The sequence below is a fragment of the Pseudoliparis swirei genome, chromosome 21, assembly GCF_029220125.1.
Source record: "Pseudoliparis swirei isolate HS2019 ecotype Mariana Trench chromosome 21, NWPU_hadal_v1, whole genome shotgun sequence".
Taxonomy (NCBI): Eukaryota; Metazoa; Chordata; class Actinopteri; order Perciformes; family Liparidae; genus Pseudoliparis; species Pseudoliparis swirei.
In genome coordinates, this window is record NC_079408.1 from 16,994,257 (window position 1) to 17,013,937 (window position 19,681).

The 19,681-nt window shown below is 42.8% G+C and overlaps 2 protein-coding genes across 2 annotated transcripts in view; one reads left to right on the plus strand and one right to left on the minus strand.

Moving 5' to 3' along the window:
• Positions 1–13,115, minus strand: part of frem1a (Fras1 related extracellular matrix 1a) — a 36,191-nt gene extending 23,076 nt beyond the window's left edge. The window contains exons 1-10 of the mRNA XM_056443013.1: positions 13,038–13,115; positions 7,880–8,282; positions 6,236–6,330; positions 5,835–6,145; positions 4,486–4,682; positions 4,042–4,365; positions 3,839–3,947; positions 3,167–3,298; positions 754–1,098; positions 516–658 (exon numbers count right to left, since the gene is read on the minus strand). Coding sequence (XP_056298988.1) covers positions 516–658; positions 754–1,098; positions 3,167–3,298; positions 3,839–3,947; positions 4,042–4,365; positions 4,486–4,682; positions 5,835–6,145; positions 6,236–6,330; positions 7,880–8,125 — 1,902 coding nt within the window. The 5' untranslated portion in view covers positions 8,126–8,282; positions 13,038–13,115. The remainder of the gene's footprint in view (positions 1–515; positions 659–753; positions 1,099–3,166; positions 3,299–3,838; positions 3,948–4,041; positions 4,366–4,485; positions 4,683–5,834; positions 6,146–6,235; positions 6,331–7,879; positions 8,283–13,037) is intronic.
• Positions 13,116–16,469: 3,354 nt separating this feature from the next.
• LOC130212177 (uncharacterized) lies at positions 16,470–19,544 on the plus strand. The gene is given in 6 exon segments (XM_056443315.1): positions 16,470–16,485; positions 16,606–16,814; positions 17,509–17,513; positions 17,876–18,082; positions 18,280–18,396; positions 18,398–19,544. Coding segments are annotated over 6 exon segments (630 nt in total). The 3' UTR covers positions 18,474–19,544.
• The last annotated feature ends 137 nt before the right edge of the window (positions 19,545–19,681 follow it).

A 19,681-nucleotide genomic window follows, 5' to 3' on the forward strand; every position in this document is an offset into this window, starting at 1 on the left:
GCCAGAGCCTTCAGTTATCAAGCTCCTCTTTTATGGAACCAACTCCACCTTCAGTCCTGGAGGCAGACAGTCACCTCATGTAGACTGAAGACTTTCCTCTTGATGGTCTTATAGTTCGGGCTGAATCAGGGTCACCTGGTCCCGCCCCTAGAGATGCTGCTATAGGCAGATAGGCTGCTGGGGGACGTTTAGGATACACTGAGCACCTGTGATTATGTTAGCAAGCTGATGTTAGCATTTAGCTCAAAGCATCACTGAGTCCATGTACAGCTCACAGATCTGCTAGCATGACCTTTAAGCTAATTCATACTTGTGTTTAATGCTACACCAACTAGCCACTAGCCAACAAGCATAACAATAAATAGGATCTTAATTGTATCAGATTTAGATCATTCTAAGATGAAATATTGCAAAAGTAAACCTCACAAGGGCCAGTTAATGAAATACTATGTAGATTTCTTAATGAGCATAGAGTTTAAATTGAAATCGTCCCTTTTCTTGTTGCTGTTACCCACTTGAGGCTCTGACAGGTTGGGGGGGTCATGGAAATCGGACAGCACCACCTCAAAGAAGTCGTCAAACACCTCGCTCCCTAGGTGTCGATAGTAAACCATGGACTGAGACAGGTCCCTCTGCAGGAAGTGGCTGACGGGATAACCTGCGTCAAACCAAAAGGAACAAGACATGATTATGAAAGGAGGAAAACAAACTCCATCCCAGGTGATATGAGAGAATAAAATCCATCCGTCTGACCTGCGAGTCCTGATGGCGGCATCTTCATAAGCTCCCCTGCCTGTGGGGGGCGGGTGATGTTAAAGAGGATGTAGTCGTCGCTGGAGTCCATGTCTGAAGCCTGGAGGGTGGAGCCTCTCAGTAAGGCCATCTGGCCCTCCGACACCTCCAGCAGCATGTTGGTGATGAGCATCGGGGGGCTGTCGTCCTTCGGCAGGATCTTGATGGGGAACTTGTGCCGGGTCTGGTGGAGGCCGTCGGTGATGCGGAAGATGATGAAGTCTTTGGTGGAGTCGCTGTCGTCATGGTGATAGCGAACCACGCCCGCTTTAATGTCCTTGACGGTGAACATGAAGCCCTTTCCCCCTGGAATGAAAACAAGGAGTTGGATATGTGATGATATTTAAGTAAATGTTATGAAAACTAAATACTTACACTGTATTATTTAAGCAATAAGGTACGAGAGGCAGTACTGTAATCTCAAGAATAATAATAATGTAAACAGTTTGTACAGGACATTATGGCTCAATAAAGTACACCCTGTGACTCACTCAACAAATCAGAATGCTTGATTTCAATTAGGGATGCACCGATCTGATCGGCGCCGATCCATATCGGCCGATATTCCCATTATCGGTTTTGATCGGCGTTCTCAAAACGGCCGATCAGATGACGTAACATCTGAGAGAACGATCAGACGTTTCAATCGCAGCGCACCGCAACGGAGACGATGCGCCCGGCGAGGGCCGCAGAGGTCAGAGGTCAACGAGGGGATCCTCACGCACCGAGCGGCGTCCCCGTCCCCCGAGTTGAATCACTGGGTCAACTCAGCCGACACTTACATATCTGAGCCTCTAGAGACTGATGCTCACGGTAAACGCATTCGATCGGGAGCGCGCGAGGGTTTTGATAAAGTTAGCGGAAGGATTTACGTGACACAACATCCGGTTTTGCAAAGTTAGCGGAAAGAACCACGTGAAACAACATCCGTTTATCAAAATAAGATGTCGACAAATCATACACAATTACATATAAAAGTAAACAAACTGATTTTGTATCTTTAGAGATCGTTTGAGATTTAGCTTAAATTATGCTAACATTAAAACATTTTTACTGTACCAAGGAAGAGTTTATAAAAATAAGTCAGACTTTTGTATGTTAAAAAAAGTCCTGTAAATAGATTTCCCCAAGAGTTCCAGGAAATGAATAATGCAGATGTGTTCCATACATATCTGAAATCCCCTACAATAGCAATCAAACTATTTTAATGTATCAATTAGGACATTTTTCAAAGTAAAAGTCCTAAATGTTTAAAGAAATCGGTAATTTCTTTAATGTTTGAGGTGCTTTATATATGTATTTCCTCATAGTCCTAGGCAATAATGCTACACAATAAATAGAACGCTTCAATCGACACCGTGATCGGTGATCGGTATTATCGGATCGGCAGATACTGATTTCAGTGATCGGCACCAAAAACCTGATCGGTGCATCTCTAATTTCAACTCCCCGTATTATAAAATACGGGGAGTTGAAATCAAGCATTCTGGTTATTAGTTAATTCAACTATGTGGTAATATAGGTATTTTCAGGAGATCCTGTAATCTTTGTTTTTAAAATTGTTAAGATACTAGATAGTCTGAATTAAACAACCTGCAAAAGGGAATATCTTTCTTTGGATAAACACTTCCAGTTATTGACATATATTACGCAACCTGAGAAGACGTCACGTCACTTCACCCTTTAAAATGTTGCTCTGACGTCTTTGGTGGACAACAATGTCAGCATAAAAAACTGCTATCAAATGATGTATTCATAATATTTGACACTTTCACTGAGTTACATTTTGTTAACCAACTTTGTTCCTGATGATATGGAGTCATTTTCATAATGTTAACCCTTTAAATGCTAGTTGGTTTACATAATGCCATTGTTATTGTTTTTTATGAAAAACTAAAGCTACACTTTTTATGCTCTTCTCACTAAATGCTACTTGTGGTTCCTAGAGTCTTAAAAAGTAGGATGGGAGCCAGAGCCTTCAGGTATCAAGCTCCTCTTTTATGAACCAGCTCCACCTTCAGTCCTGGAGGCAGACACAGTCACCTCATGTCGACTGAAGACTTTCCTCTTGATAGTCTTATAGTTCGGGCTGAATCAGGTTCACCTGGTCCAGACCTAGAGATGCTGCTATAGGCTGATAGCTGCCGGGGGACATTTAGGATACACTGAGCACCTCTCTTCTCTCTCTACTTATGGATGCATTTTCATCTCTCCATCACATATTATTAACTCTGCTTCCTTCCCGGAGTCTTTGTGACTTCACGTCTTATAGGCTCCATTGGACCTGCTGGGTCTGATGCCTCCTGCCATGGCCCTGCTGATGTGCATATCTGCAGCACACAGACAGATTGAAGCGCCGATGTTGCGTCCGTACCTCTGACAGTGAGCCGTCCGTGCTGCAGGCCGTCCACCGTGATGAGGCGGACAGCGTCCAGGTTGTCGTTGTCCACAATCTGGAGCTGCTCCCACATTATTGGCCGAGACTGACCCTCCAATAGACTGAGGCCTTGAAGGTGTTAGAAATGCTACTTCGATAAGTATACTGTACATGCAAACACTAACGTGCATGCATATGTTCTCTGTACACTCATTTACGAGGACATCTTGTATTCTTTGGTCTCACAGCTTTTAGATTCATGCTATGTGAAAGTCCTAAAGCTGTATTTTTTTATGATCACTCACATTATCTCAGATGGGAATAACAACAGACATAAGCATTCATTGGAGTTGTGTTTCTGTTCACAAGTCCAATAATTACTCTTGCTTTGGTCTCCACCAACTCCTGAGATAAATATCTGGTTCTTTAGCTGCAAAATATTTGGCTTTCTGATTGTGAGAGTCTTTCAAAGCTGGAAACAGCGGCTCTGCTGCACCTGAAAGCCAGATTGATGATGGACAGAACGTTTAGCTAAAAGAGGCTAAAGAGTGATACACCTTTACGGTGTTGTCACACCAGTGATCATTGCCAACATAAATTGGTTTTACAAGTCATTGCTTAAACAACCCACCTGGTTCCATGTGTTTGAAAGATGTGATGCTAGCTTACCCATGTTCCAAGACACTCGGGGTGCATTGGTCTCTGCGTTCCTTACAGACATATGGACAGTCATCGATGGGCTCTTCTCAAAGAAGAAATCATGAACCTCAAATTCGATCTGTGTGGGAAGATAACGACGATATTCAGAAGCCATCCACAGAACCAAATGTATCGTATATATAAGATAATGGTGTATGAAAGGGAGGCGCTACCTCGTAATTCCTGCGGTGGGTGTTGGAGGAGTTCGGAGGTTGGTACCCAATGAGCATGTCGTTGAGGTCCAGCCATGTGAAAGAGGAGATTGGCCGAGTGTGATCGGACAGATGGGTGATGAAGCCATCCATGGGCGCTTTGGTGATGTTGAACACCAACAGCTGTTTGGGAGTTTCTTCGTCTTCAGTGTCTAGTGTGGCAGTGGAGAGTGGAGTGAGGATGAACTGGTCCACTTCCAGGATGAACATGGACATGAAGGATGGTTTGGGCGGCTGGTTGGACAACGCCCCGACGATTTGCACAGGAATCCAGGCCTGTTCAGACTGCACAGGAAAACACAATGCACTTCAAACTAAATGTCCGAAATAGTTGTATATTTTTGTTTGAACGCTTCTCCCAAGTAAGGTTTATTTATATTGTCAATCTTAAAACAGATAAATGACCTGATATGTGCTGCCACTGCGGGTGTCCTTGAGCTCCAGTCTGATGGCGATGTAATCTACGTCTGGAGACGGAGGGTCTATGTGCTGGTACCTCAGCCCCATCAACAGGAAGTCATCACAGGGAATCTTGGTGAGCTTCACAAGCTTCAGACCCTTCAGGCAGTCTTCAGATTTACACATTGCTCTGGCTTTATTATCTGAACACAACCACAGAGAGATTTGAGATCACTTTTTGTGTTCTTGTTTTACTGAGACATTTAGAACCCAACCGGTTCCACGTTTACTCTACAGGGAGAATCTTAAAATGCTAAACCAAAACATCTTTTCATCAGAACTCATTTGCCACAGGGGCCTATTCTTGATGAATGACCACTTACATTTTATACATAACATTTATTCTGCCTAATCAGCGCATTCTTTAAAATTATAAGATGACATAATTTTGTATGTATCCGATTCTCTTCAGAAGAAAAGCTCCTACCCATCTTCAGTCTACCTGTGATGCTTGGCAACATACATCTCCTCTTAACTCGTCCTTATGCCTCAGCGATCTGAACAGGTTGTTTGTTAATGACTCCAAAAACCTCATTTTGTTCTAAAATGGCCGTGGTTTTTGAACACATGTCTAACATTATGAATTGAAACAGAACGACTATCATTCTTGCCGTGTCATTCAAAATAAGACATTGATCTCAAATTAGAGACAAATATAGTTTTGTGTCACCAAAAGAAGATTGCATCTATATTTGGACTACGAGTACATTGAAGAACTACTTAATGGGGACATAATTCTGTGAAGAATGTTAAAATGTCAAAATATTACCTTCATTTCAGAAATTCTAAACCCACTGATGAAGGATTATTGTAGCAACGAGTTCAAAGTTCATCTCTGATGCACCATGTATAGAATATATATATATATATATATCTATATATATATATATGTATACACACATATAGTTCCCAGTGTTTCCCCATATATATATATATATATATATATATATATATATGTACACACACATATAGTTCCCCCCCGTCAACACTTCTCGGCTCGTGTGGCAGAGCGATGCGCGCGCCGGCATCGGAGCTCTGCCGTGATGCGTGAGAGTGTGCACACCGGTGAGCACTCTCACTATTAGTAGCTTTAAAGTTAGATTTTTGTTCTGCATCTAAGTAATAATATAGAGGCTGTTGGTGCAATACATTAGTACTCAAAGGACAGAAATCACCTTTTAACACAAAGTTATTAATCAGATAGCATTGCTCATATTTCTGGGTTTTGTTGTTCTTCTAATGGTGGATTCTTTCTTTATGCACTTAAGGGTACGCGAGGAATGTTTTTTTGTTACCTAGCTGCTGGCGTAGGGGGATGAAGCTCTCTGGCTCGTCCCCTCTTATCGTGGCCTTCTCTGGTTCTCCGGTGACAAGTTGGCCGTGGGCCGGCAGGTGGATGTCATGGCCACTCAGATGAATGCTACACTCCAGACTGGACCGCTGCTCATAATGGAAGGACACCACATTGCCGTCCACAGCGTCAGAGAAGCTGTAGAATTCAGGAACCTGCAGGGATTTGGGCCCCAGCTTTATGATGCTGCATTCAGGGACCATAATGTCCACGTGGAGAGAAAACACCTCCATGTGTGTCTCTGTCTCTGTGAACCTGGTCAGAAACAACACAAAATGATCATCATACGGCCACAGGAGCAAGAGCAGTGAAGACGATGAGCAACAGGATATGAAGGAGTGGTACCTGTACAGTCGAAGCTTCACGGAGTCCTCCTTCAACAAGGGACATCCGTTATGGACGTACTTCACCTCATTAGCCAGATAGTGGCAATCAAACACCTGCAACAATAAATGAGTCAATACAGGAGGAGCTGGGACGAGGGTGTGCAGAGCTACCAGGACATTGGACATCATAAGACTTTCCTCTTGATAGTCTTATAGTTCGGGCTGAATCAGGTTCACCTGGTCCAAACCTAGAGATGCTGCTATAGGCTGATAGGCTGCTGGGGGACATTTAGGATACACTGAGCATCTATCTCCTATTCTCTTTCTACTTATGGATGAATTTACATCTCTCCATCACACATTACTAACTCTGGAAGCAGAGATAATAATTGGACCTGGCTGTATCTGATGCCTCCTGTCATGGCCCTGATGATTTGTGATATCAGGCTATATGAAATAAACTGAATTGAAATTGGTTAGCTGACGTCATTGTTCAAATGTAATGTCACTGCTGCTGGACATTAAACAAACATGGTGACAGAAAAGAGTAAGATGACTCACTCACCAATATAAATTACACTGCAATATTGATTAATTTACAGCTCTATAATTTCCTAATAATGTCAAATAAATTGTAGAACAATGTCATGTATTACTTATTATGGATTAATTAGTCAATACACTTCCAGATTGTTAATGGAAGTTAGTGTAATCCAGATGTATCGTCAGAATACAGCAGGTCAAATGGAGAAGGCAAAAATACATATTGATATATTTGGAGAATGAAAAAGTGTTCAATAATTAATTGTTAATTAATGTATATTCACTTGGGTTAAAACGTACCTTGAGGATATTTCCCCCCCCCCCCCCCTATAATCGGGCCACACTAAGTCTTTAATTCAGCGGAAATCACTTTTCTGAGATTCAAGACTGAAATGTACAGTAATTATTTTATGTATTTATTTGCCAAGGACCCACACTGCTATACTTTGTCAGGTTGAATCAATCTCGTCACTTGACAGATATACAGACCTATTTACAACAAAGTCAAACATTGAATATAGTTTTTCTCATAAATTTGTATGTTTTTCTTGTACAACTTTAATTCCAGAAAAATAACCTACAATTGCCCCAATACTTCATAAAAAAGGCTTGATAGTCACCAACCATATGGAATTATAACGCCGCGTGGGCTTCCTCATGGAAAATGATCCAAGTTTAATCCTAAAAGTTAGTTTTGTGCTTTTAAGCAGAACTAATGTCTGATTGTGGACCGCGTGCAGACGACTGTATCCGTCAGCACCGACTCATTAGGGAGGAGGCGGCCTGCCAACATGAACACAGGAAGAAGTATAGACGGGTGCCTCCACCCTCTCTTCCTAAAATACCCCTCTTTAATCGACTGTAGACATGGGAATATATCTCCATGCCAGGTGTGTATAGGATGAAGAGCAGTAAATATCCTGAGAAGCGTTTGCACTTGACCCAATGCTCTGGGTTCCATTGAGAGGAACATGATGGAATATGCTCCACCCGTCACGGAGACCGTGTCATCATTACCACAGCACTCATGATACCTTCCATGCTTCTCACATGCATGCCTTCCATCCGGCTTTACCACAGCAGGTAAATAGCCTGGAACATTGTAAACGAGTGTTCATACCTGAGGCAGGACCTTTCCCACTCGTTGAGTCATGGGCTCATTTAACACCACCTCCACCTTGCACGCGTCCTTCTGACGGGGGATATGGAACTGCAGGTCGCCGTCCTGGAGGTAGGCCGACTGACCCCGCTTCACCTTTACGCCCTTATTGACTTTCACGAGGGAACCGTGTGATGACGGACAGGTCATTCCCAGCAGCAGCACAGGAAGCACGGTCCAGGCCAGCGTTTGACCCCGTGACCCCATCACTGTCAGGCACGAGCTGATGTGTTCCAGGAGCCAACCGAAAGCTTTCAGAAACACACTTCAGTTGGAGGAGGAAGTCATCCAAGATGTCGCTCTCTTCAGAAGAAGCTTCATTTTGCTGTGGTTGTGGTCTTTTACCAGGTCACATGATCAGGAGCTGTGAAGGAATGCAACACAGTTCAGTGCCATGAAGAAGGTCTCCTTGGTTACTGTACGAGAAGCAAAACACAACATTCACAAAGCAAAGGAAGAAAACCTCAGACACCAAATGAAATTACAATAAAGATGTTAAATCCAAAGCACGGAAAGCTGCATTCGTTGATTGTATTGGCGATAGTAAAGTTTCCATTTCAAGAAGCACGTCCTTTAAAAAGAACCAAATGTAGTTTCTGTTGTGACAAATGAACAAAGGATGATACATGAACAACTTAGTGGACTGTGATAGTACAAGGTTGTGGTTAAAAGATACTTTTCTTTCTCAGGAAGTTCTAACTGTATCTGACTGGCAGCCATGACCACGGCTGTTTGAATGTTGTACATGCTAAGGAAAGGTGCTTCAATGCTCCCTTTCTTCCTTCAGGAGAGGGAACACTCGACCATCCTTTACGGATGGAAAGGAGATAATGCCGAGCCAACAACATTTAAAGCAATTCATTTGCAAATCAACATAGTTATGTTTTTCTTTACACTGTTTTTTTTAGAGGGTGGAGCTACGTAGAAAATATTTAGACGAACTAAAAACACGCTGTGAATTTTTTTAAGTTGTACAATGAAAACACAGACTATTCACAGACCGGACAACTCCACGTGACCTTTAATCAGTCTGACTCTAAATGACCATAATGTACTAAATGATTACATCATGCTGTATAGAAGAAGACTTGAAACTAGAGATTGAGACATCCATTTCAACACAGTTTTTTTTGTATAGCCCATTCTCACAAATTTGGCTCAGAGGGCTTTACAATCTGTAAACATAGACATCCCTGTCCCAGAACCTCACATCGGATCAGGAACAATTCCCAAACAACCCTTTATAATAAACCCCAACATAAACTTATAATTACAATGTTTACTGAGGTAATAAATCAAGAGAGAAGTAGAGTCACTATATAGACTGCTATACAACAAGAGGAGTTGACCCTGGTGATCAGGAGAGAGAATGCAGCTTTAACACATGAAGCGTAGACTTCTATACAACCAGAGAAGTCGCCCCCTGGTGGCCATTTGATATTATTCAAGCAACACTGCTGATGTATGACAACAGCCTAAACATGTAAAGTTGTTGTCCATTGTTGTTGAACAGCTTGGGGCTGTTTCACATCTCTATTTGTGAACTCTGTGACCTGCCCTGCGCTCAGCTTGTCAGGAGATATGTTCATTACAAACAAAGGTGGGCCTTTCCCTGAGGCCCAACAGGCCCTCCATAATAATGACATGATGTTACGCGATGAACTTTGACCTTTTTATGAAGTCACCCCCCACATAGGCCCTTCCACTACAGGAGACTTCAATCTTCTGCTGGAGTTAACATACTTTTTAACAGCAGTACGGGACCAAAGTCTTTTATTACCATCTATTTAAACTGTAATATGACCTAAAGAAGCTTCCTACTTTCATGTATTTACTGTTTTGCTCTTAGTACCTTAGTTCTCCTCTCTTACAGTTTCAACTCATCTCCCCCTGCATCCCACTGAGGATATATGTGTTGTAGCCACATTCCTTCAACACCTCACAGAGGAGCACCTTATAATCAGCCTCTGCTTTGGGGAACATGTTGCAGCTCGTCTCCATGAACAGTGCCTGCGTTTGGAGAGCTGCTAAGATCATGTTCAAGGAGCCGAGTGCAAAGGCAGGATATCAAATGATTGCAACCCCCTTTCACATGGCAGTAGAGCGCTGTGTCACCGGGGATGGGAACCTGGACTCAAGTACAATTTACTTTAGACTTTACTTGGAATAGCTAAATATGACTTGAGAGCATCTTTGGGTTCAAGAGAGGAAAAGTATGTGTACAGTAGATCATCGGCTGTCCCAGTGTAACTAAACAATACAGATCTACTGCAACTATTAAAGAATAGATTAGTTATTATTGTATGCCTATTAATGTTGACGATCGATTAACGTTAATCTAGAGATCATTTACCAACAACAAATCAATGCTGATACTGTATGCTAATAGACAAAGAAGTGTTGATACTTCACACGCTTAGATTTCCTCAGATATAGCCGTGTTCTAAGCAGAGCTGATGACATGTTGCTAAACAATGGGCTAAAAGAGGCTAAAACGCTCCATAGAAGGGAAGAGCGCTGCATAGTTTGGTAATCATTCTTTATATTAGACATGGTTATTGTTATATTGTATCCATCGCTAAAGATACCGATTAGTGCAAAAGCTCTTCTCTGTGACGTATCATCAGAATTAGGCTCACAGTTAGATGAGTTGAACGTGTAGTAGATAACAAGCATTCAGGTTTAGCTCCTGTTGTCAGTGTATTGACTTCCAGATGTTAACAGCAGTCACTCACAACATGTGGCCAGTGGTCTCTGGGCCTGTGGTTCATAGGTTGGTCCCATTGTGCAATTATATACCGTTCTATTGTCTAACTGTGTGTCAATAGTTTGAGTTTTGTCCCGTTTCAACAGGACAATGTGCACGACACCAGTTCCTTGAAGAAAGGACTTTCCCAGATGTGTGTGGCAGAACTTTACTTCACTTCACCCTCGTCATTTAGGATGAGCTGGAATACCGGCTCAGGGCCCTAGAACTCCATATCAATGTTGTGTCTTTCCATGTCACAATAAAATACCATTTTAGATGAAAGACAAATGATGAGCCAGCCGCATGACGCTTTGTGAGTCCTGAGATGGGAGTCAACCAAAGTCCAACCGGAGCCGAGTGTGGCTCCCCTTGTAGCAGATAGCACCTGGCCCGGCATTGTGTGACCATGTCTCTGATAGAGTGTAACAACACAGAGGCCTCCCTAATCTCCCTGTTCAAGATTTGAAGGGCCCACTGACTGATGTGAGTCCCAGTGGGGAGGCTGCAGAAGGGAGGTGGGAGTGCTGGGAAAGGTCCTAATGTTAAGCCGCCTGGAGCACTCTGAGGGTCCGGTTCCTGTTTGCAGTTGATCCTCTTCCTGTTTTGACAGAGCTTCATGTTACAGTCGCGATAGAATGTAATGTCAACAAGATGCATCATGGGAGGCCGTCTCATTTCCTGATGTGTTCTGGATTTCGGTCCCAGCTAGACGGGGCACAGACCACCCTTGAATTAACCTTGCGTGTCAGGAGTGAACTGTTGGTGGGGGGTTCAGAGCCAGCAGGTCTAATGGCATGGAAGTACATTCATGATGCAGAGACTCAAACCAGCATCACCGTCTCCAGCTCGTACACGCTCTCTTAAAAGGGACACGCCACAGATGTTGCACATGAAGGTCAGTTTACACATCATGAGGAGGTCAACTCAACAGTTGCATTTTATTCTTTTGATTACAGAGGCAAATCACAATCCTTTGTCGAGTTTGTACTGTTGACCAAAAACAGCTTTGTTGCAACCGAGAAGTTAGAAAGAGTTGATGAAGAGCTCAAAAGTATTAACTGTTAACTATTTTATCTACAGGCGGCAACCTCCAGCTCTGAAAAGTGAATCCAAAAAAGAGGCGGTTGTATAGAATTCTATAGAAAATGACTTTCGTGTGTTAAAGCTGCATTCTGTCTAATATCCACCAGGGGACGACTCCTCTGGTTGTATAGAAGTCTAAATAATGACTCTACTTATCTCTTGATGTATTCCCTCAGTAAACATTCATGTCTCAATCTCTAGTTTCAAGTCTTCTTCAATACAGCATGATGTCATCATTTAGTACTTTATGCCAAACTCGAGGCTTCAAGACTGTCCAAAAAGCACCGGGTGTCATAAAAACGACTACGTCGACTTCTTATATTCACATTCTGCGTGGTGGCTCCTGCCATCATCAAAAGTTTACTAAAGGATATGTCATCAGTAAGTGGGAGGAGTTTAAGTCTCTTGCCCAAGGACACATCGACATGGACTGGGGGTGCACTGCCAATCTTTCTGTTGCCCCACAGCCTCCCATGCATGATGGGTCTATCTAATAAGTGGCATGATATTGCATACAGCTATGTACTATATTAAGGACAGAACGTCAGGGTACCTTAGCCTCTGCTGCTTTACATTTTTAAATCAGAACATGTGTTTTCTACCTGTTTACACTAAAGCTCCAGCTAAGGGTTATCGTCAAGGGTCACGAAGGTCAAACAACATCCATAATTTCATTCCGATAGTAATTTCCATTTCCCGGCAGAGTCCTTTCCAAAAGCCCAGTGATGATCACAGAACACACAGCTGCGAGGGAATGTGATTTGTCATGTAACCACAGCTGGGAATGCCTCATCCTTTCACAGCTTCTTCTTCTTCTAATCTTAATAATGACAGGGTCCTTAGCAGCCAGCAATGTTCAAAGCAAGACAAGACATCGGGAGGAAGAGGAAGGCATTCTGCTGAGAACATGAAGGAAGAACATTTTTGCTGCCGTTCAGCAGCAGAGTCCAAAGTGTGCAACAGAAAGCTTGAAGAAGTGTCCAGAACTCGGATAAATGGGTGAACGTGCAGCATGTGCATGTTACAAAGAGCATGTACATGCCGTCTTAAAATGACTGTACCTTTAAATAAACCATGAAAACCAGATTACATGACATGTACATCATTAAATACCATGTACTGACATTTTGAGACGATAAAAAACAGATTCATCAAATCAGTCATCGGGGAAAAAAATTACCTACAAATAAAGAGGATGAAGAAGAAAAGGACATCCAAGCAAACTTGTTATTATGTTCCTAAAGAGGAAAAGTGGAGATTTCCACACGCAGTGAGACATGTCCTTACCTGATTTAAAGCATCTGCTTCTTCTTCTACTTCTTTTTCTTCTTCTTCTCTACCTCTCTGCTCTCTTCTGCTTTCAACTGCAACTCCCTCATTGTCAGAATCCTGCTCACCCCTCAGCGACAAACTCCACCCACAAGAGAGTGAGATGGATAGGGGGGGGGGGGGCTTCCTCCTCTTCTTGTTGCTGCTGTAGGATCAGCAGACAGAAAAGAGACAGAAAAACCAGAAGACAACCCATGTGAGATCAAAGCCGTGTCCAAAGTGCCCAGTGGTGTGAGGAGCAGCTTTCTCATTAGTGAGCAGAGAGGAGCTGATAAAAGGCTTAGGAGGCGTGAGGAGGACACTAGGGGACCTCACGAGGCCTAGAACATGAGACATACGTAAAAACAGTTGTTGGACCTGAAGACATGAACAAACAAGGATTGTGTGAAATCAAATGAAGTCTTTGGTTATATTACATATTTGATTGTTTTATTCTCAGCCGGCGTGAACCCAGCAACGGGGGTCTGATCCAGGTACCCGGTCCCAGGAGGACTCACATAATTCTAAATCCATTACAGGTTGCCCTCGAAAAAGAGATTTTTAATCTCAATGGGATTCACCTGGTTAATTATAAGTTTAATACTATTTTTAAAACAGGTTAGACCTGCGAGTAGCTAACTGAAGATCTGCACTTTGAAATGAGTCCAATAAGCAAATTATGAAAACATACACAACTAGAATGGGCACTCGGTAGAGCGCATACCTTCGCATATCACAAGATTGGGCATTGAATTATGAACATTTTGGCATTAGTTGCATGCCAATTGGACAAAAATGTATCGTGCTATGGTAAAAAAAAAGATGTTGACCTTTCCATGACCTTGACCTTGACCTTTGACCCGATTGATCCCAAAATCTAATCAAATGGTCCCCGGATAATAACCAATCATCCCACCAAATTCCATGTGATTCAAGAAGATTTGACCTGTTCATGACCTTTGACCTTGACCTTTGACCCGATCGATCCCAAAATCGAATCAACTGGTCCCCGGATAATAAACAATCATCCCACCAAATTGCATGCGTTTCGGTTCAATACTTTTTGAGTTTTGCGAATAACACGCATACAAATAAATAAATAAATAAATACACGGCGATCAAAACATAACCTTCCGGCATTTTCAATGCGAAGGTAAACATACAGATGACATACAAGACAAGACGAGGCCACACATTAGGATTGCATATTCTTGCCCTGCTGTTAGTTAGTTGTTGGCGTTTTGTTATATAACAATGTAAATGTTGTGTGGCTCCAGTAGTAGAAGTGAAATGCTGCCCCCTATGGGTTTGGAGCTTGTGACCAGATATCTCACATTACACCTCAAGAATATACTTCACGGAAATTATTATTTTGGCATGAAAGTTGTTGAGAAGAGTGAAGTCCCAAGCAGAAAATAAAATGTCAAATAAATGCCTTGCATCAACAGGGCCATGGAGGCAGGACCAAAGAGGTCGGCCTTTGAGGCAGGAGGCACAGAGAAGGAGGCAGGAGGCACAGAAAAGGAGGATAGGTCTAGGCCAGAGGCTGGATGCAGGAAGCAGGGGCAATGAGTTAGGACCAGTTTCAAACACAGCCAGGTCCAATGGACACACTGCTCTAACCCTCATTGCTAATAAATAGCTAGCTAATGAAACCCCTGTGAGATGTCTCCTCCAGGCCAATGAATCTCATGGAGCAGGGCAGGATGTACCACTTTAACATATTATTCATATTTACAACCAAAAATAAATAACTGAGTAATAATTAACAACTCACTCACTAATAACACACACAAAAAACACACACTGGAACACAGGCACGTGCACAGACATTTTGGGGGGCAGGTGCTCATGTCGGGGCGAAATTCTCACAAGAATATATGAATAAGGTAAATAAAATTGGTCCAAGCACAGAACCTTGTGGAACTCCGTGATTAACGTTGGTGGTTATCGAGGCTTCATCGTTTACAAATACAAATTGTGATCGATCTGATGAATAGGATTTAAACCAACTTAGTGCCGTGCCTGAAATGCCAATCGACTGCTCCAGTCTCTGTAACAGGATGTCATGGTCAATGGTGTCGAATGCAGCACTAAGGTCTAACTAGACCAGGACAGAGAGGAGTCCTTTATCTGCTGCCATTAAGAGGTCATTTGTAATTTTCACCAGTGCCGTCTCGGTGCTGTGGTGTTTTCTAAATCCTGACTGAAACTCCTCAAATAAACTATTATGATGTAGAAAGTCACACAACTGATTTGCGACCACTTTCTCAAGGATCTTGGAGAGGAAGGGGAGGTTAGAGATCGGTCTGGATCCAGAGTGGGCTTCTTCAGGAGAGGTTTAATAACAGCCACCTTGAAGGAGTGTGGTACGTGGCCTGTTAGCAGAGACACATTGATAATATCTAATAGAGAGCTGCCAATTAAAGGCAAAACGTCTTTAAGCAGCCTCGTCGGGATGGGGTCCAAGAGACAGGTAGACGTGTTCGAAGTAGAAACCGTTGAAGATAATTGGTCACGGTTGATGGGAGAAAAGCCATCCAAATATACACCAGGGCATACAGCGGTTTCCAAGGCCATTCCACTTGAGGACAGATTGGCACTGGTTAAGGGCAAGAGATTATTAATCTTGTCCCTAATAGTTAAAATCTTTTCATTAAAGAAGTTCATGAAGTCATTACCACTGAGGTCTATAGGAATACTCGACTCCACAGAGCTGTGACTCTCTGTCAGCCTGGCTACAGTGCTGAAGAGAAACCTGGGGTTGTTCTTATTTTTCTCTATTACTGATGAGTAATAGGCTGCTCTGGCATTACGGAGGGCCTTCTTATAAGTTTTAAGACTATCTCGCCAAACTAAGCGGGATTCTTCCAGATTAGTTGAACGCCATATGCTTTCAAGCTTTCGTGACATTTGCTTCAGTTTGCGGGTCTGAGGGTTATACCAGGGAGCAAACCTCCTCTTCCTCACTGCCTTCTTCTTCAGAGGGGCTATCGAGTCCAGTGTCATTCTCAGAGAGCCTGTGGCACTGTCAACAAGATGATCAATCTGGGACGGACTAAAGTTAGACCAGGAGTCCTCTGTTATATTGAGACGGTGTACACTCCGGTAGTAAAAACTCAAAAGTTATGAGGTTATGGTCTGACAGAAGAGGATTCTGTGGGAAGACCTTCAAATGCTCAATGTCAACGCCATAAGTAAGAACAAGATCAAGCGTGTGGCCAAAGCTGTGAGTGGGTTTCTGTACTCTCTGGCAGAAGCCAATCGAGTCCAACAATGAGATGAATGCAGCACTAAGGCAATCATTATCAACATCCACATGGATATTAAAATCTCCTACAATAATAACTTTATCAGTTTTAAGAACCAAACTTGATATAAATTCTGAAAATTCAGATATAAACTCTGAATATGGACTTGGTGGCCGGTACAAAATCACAAATAGAATTGGCTGTAGTGTTTTCCAGGTTGGATGTGAAAGACTAAGAACAAGGCTTTCAAATGAGTCAAATAACGTTAGTCTCCCTCCAGTTGAGCTCCGTCACAGGTTTACTCGTGACGGATCACCACAGAGATGCAGAGGATGACCGGGAGCACAACAAAGCCATTTTGGAAATGCTACATATCAATAAAGTGTCCGCGGGTCCTCAGGCTAAGCCTCATCCCTACATGAGGGGGATCTATCAGCGGCTGGACTCACTGGAGGCTCAAGACTTTAGCAGTTCGGATGGAACACTGGTGCAGAGCTTTAGGAGTGTAGCTGGTGAGGATTTGAAATGTTTTAAATGTGTTCTCTTTTTTCTTCATGTAACTACAACTCCTGTACATAGTTGTATTGAAACCAATGCAATCACGTGAGGCAATGTTTTATATTGAATTTTTCTTGCATCAAAAGAATAAAGGAACAAGGCAGCCTTAGCCGTGTTCCAGCGATGACGTCATTGCAACCTGGAAGTTTTCCATCAGCAAAACACCTGCTGGAACATCACTAATTGGGTTTTGGCAATATGTGCAGAATGCTTAAAACCTACCAAATATGAAGCTCATAATGTGACACTAGATACTGTATGACATACAGAACAGGCTGTAAACATAACATTCAATATTACAACACTGTATAGAGTTGTGGCGAACATGTTAACAAACAGATGCGTGTTCATACAAGCAGCAGACACATTATAACTCTTCTGGCATATTGTTTGTGTCCATCTCATGAATGTAAGTCCAATGTTCACTCTACTTCTAGCTCCGTTTTGGTCTCCACCAACTCCTGAGAAATATACCTGGTTCCTAACAGCTGCTAGCAGTGAGCTAAAAGGGGAAAAACACGAAGAAAATTTAATATCCTTCGTGCTGCTGCTGCAAACAGCACCACTCATACTACAGTCATTTGATCCATTGAAAAGATAAAAATGTTCCCCATTTGTTTCTAAACGTGTTTCCGCACCAGTTTAGGCAAGATCAGAAACTTGTTTACCAATAATTGCTGCCTCTATTTCTGTAACACTGTGGGATAAAATGACATCATAACAACTCTCAAATCCCAAATCCCAAAAGAAGAATTGTGGCTAGCGGCTGGCGGCTGGCGGCTAGCTACAAGAGAGGAGCACATGGCAGGTGGCTTTAGGAAAAACATGGTGCCTCGTTAGACGTTACTCCATGTCTTTAAGTTGCATGTAGTTGAATGTTAGTACTCTGAATGTCATATAGAGGAGAACCTTTAAAGAGCAACAACACAGTGGTATGATCCTTTCAAAAAGCCTTGTATTGCAGTAACTTGTCTTTGTATTCCTCGGATATCCCAGGTCCACATGAAGCTCCCCAGGATGGATCTGGTTCAATGTGAGCGGCCGGACCCCCTCCATGCTGGGTGCGGAGCTGGCTCTGTACAGGAAGACCCTGAGCCCCGATCCCATCAGTGTGACTGTCGCCCTGCACAGTGTCACAGCTTCACAGGGGGCTCCGGTGGGAAATGCTGCCCTGGAGGAGAGACTGTTGACCCTGGATCAGCGACCCTCATCTGGGTACGATGTGTTTATTTTATTTATTTATTTTAAATTAAATTTTATTATAAAACAAAAGACAATACATAGACATAACACCTAGAGGACAATAAACAATGCAGACGACAAAACAATGGACATAACATCATAAAGTCAATATTTTTGGAGAAAAAAAGAAAAAGAAAAAAAAACAACAACAACAAAAAATAAAAATAAAAATATGATGTGTTTGATGTGTCAGCTGCTCTGCCTTTGAAGCCTTTGGAGGTGGTGGGCTTTCAGCTGCATTATACAGACGAGAGTGGGAGTCTGGTCCTTCACAAAGCCCTAACACAGTCTCTACTGTGTGGACAGAGGCTCCCTGAGTGGACCCCTACTGGTGCTCTACCAGTCACACCCCCTGCACATCTAACATGGCACCAAGTCTTTTTTATTAAAACATATCCAATCCATCTCTGATATGGTGGATGTATATCTATAGAGCGTATTCACGTGACGTCAGAATCTCAATCGCGCCATCTTGGGGTCCCACTTATTAAATGTCAGAAGAAGTTGACCTGGCTATCGTGTCCGCTGTTTGATTATGCGAGAGCCCAGCAACCTCATGTCCTTCTGCATTACCAAAGAAAGATTTCAGCGGTTGGAATTGAATATTTGCAACGCTTTTTTACCTGATTTTACTCGCTCAACACTGTGGTTAATTCGCTAGTTACCAGCACATAGCCCGGTCACATTCCTGTAAAACAGTTTTCATTTCCGCTATCGACCATGGGACATTAACAACTATTTCTGCGTTATACTTGTTGTGGAAATACCACACATGTGGGAACATCAAGCGCCCCGTGTCTGGGTTCATATATGATCCGTAGTCGCACAGCTCCGCCTCCAGGACGAGTGTCTGATGAAGCCGCTTCCAGCTCCTTCAGGACCAGCAGTGCCTAGCTGGCCGTGCTGAGTGCTGTTCCCATGGAGCCAGTGTTTTATTTTACCTTGAAATGAATCACAGAGTAAAGGCAGACATCGCCCGACGGAGTTGCCATGTTCACGGCTTCCTCCCAAGTTTCCATCCACAGTTCCTTTTGCGCAAGTGAAAGACATTGATTTTCGCTTGGCGAAAAAAGCTAAAAGAGATTATTGACGTGAGTGTGTCAATGGAAACGTGCCCACAACCCGATGTGTCAACAGAAACACATGAGAACAGTCCTAACGCTCATACGCCGAGTGAAGCCGAAGTAGATGCATGACAAGTTGAAGTAATAGCCTCTTGTTGAGCTGATAAACCCATATTCTGAATCATTAGTCCCACATCCAACAATGAGGCACAGGACCATAATCACAAGGCACACCGCTTTGAACTGAAATCGTGTCTCCTTCAGGATATAATGGTCATTTCTAAGGGAAGAGCGGCATAAAACAAGCAAAACAATGCCGTGGTGGGACCCCAACATGGCCGCCAGAGTTTGTTGTGGTCACGTGAGTGAATACGCTCTATATTTTTGTTTTTTTAATACTCTACTTGTAATGGGGATTATAGATGTATGTTCGATTGAATGATGTAAGAATTTCCTTAAAGTAACAAGAACTGAACCGGATCAGATCTTAATTTGATTCACACGCTTC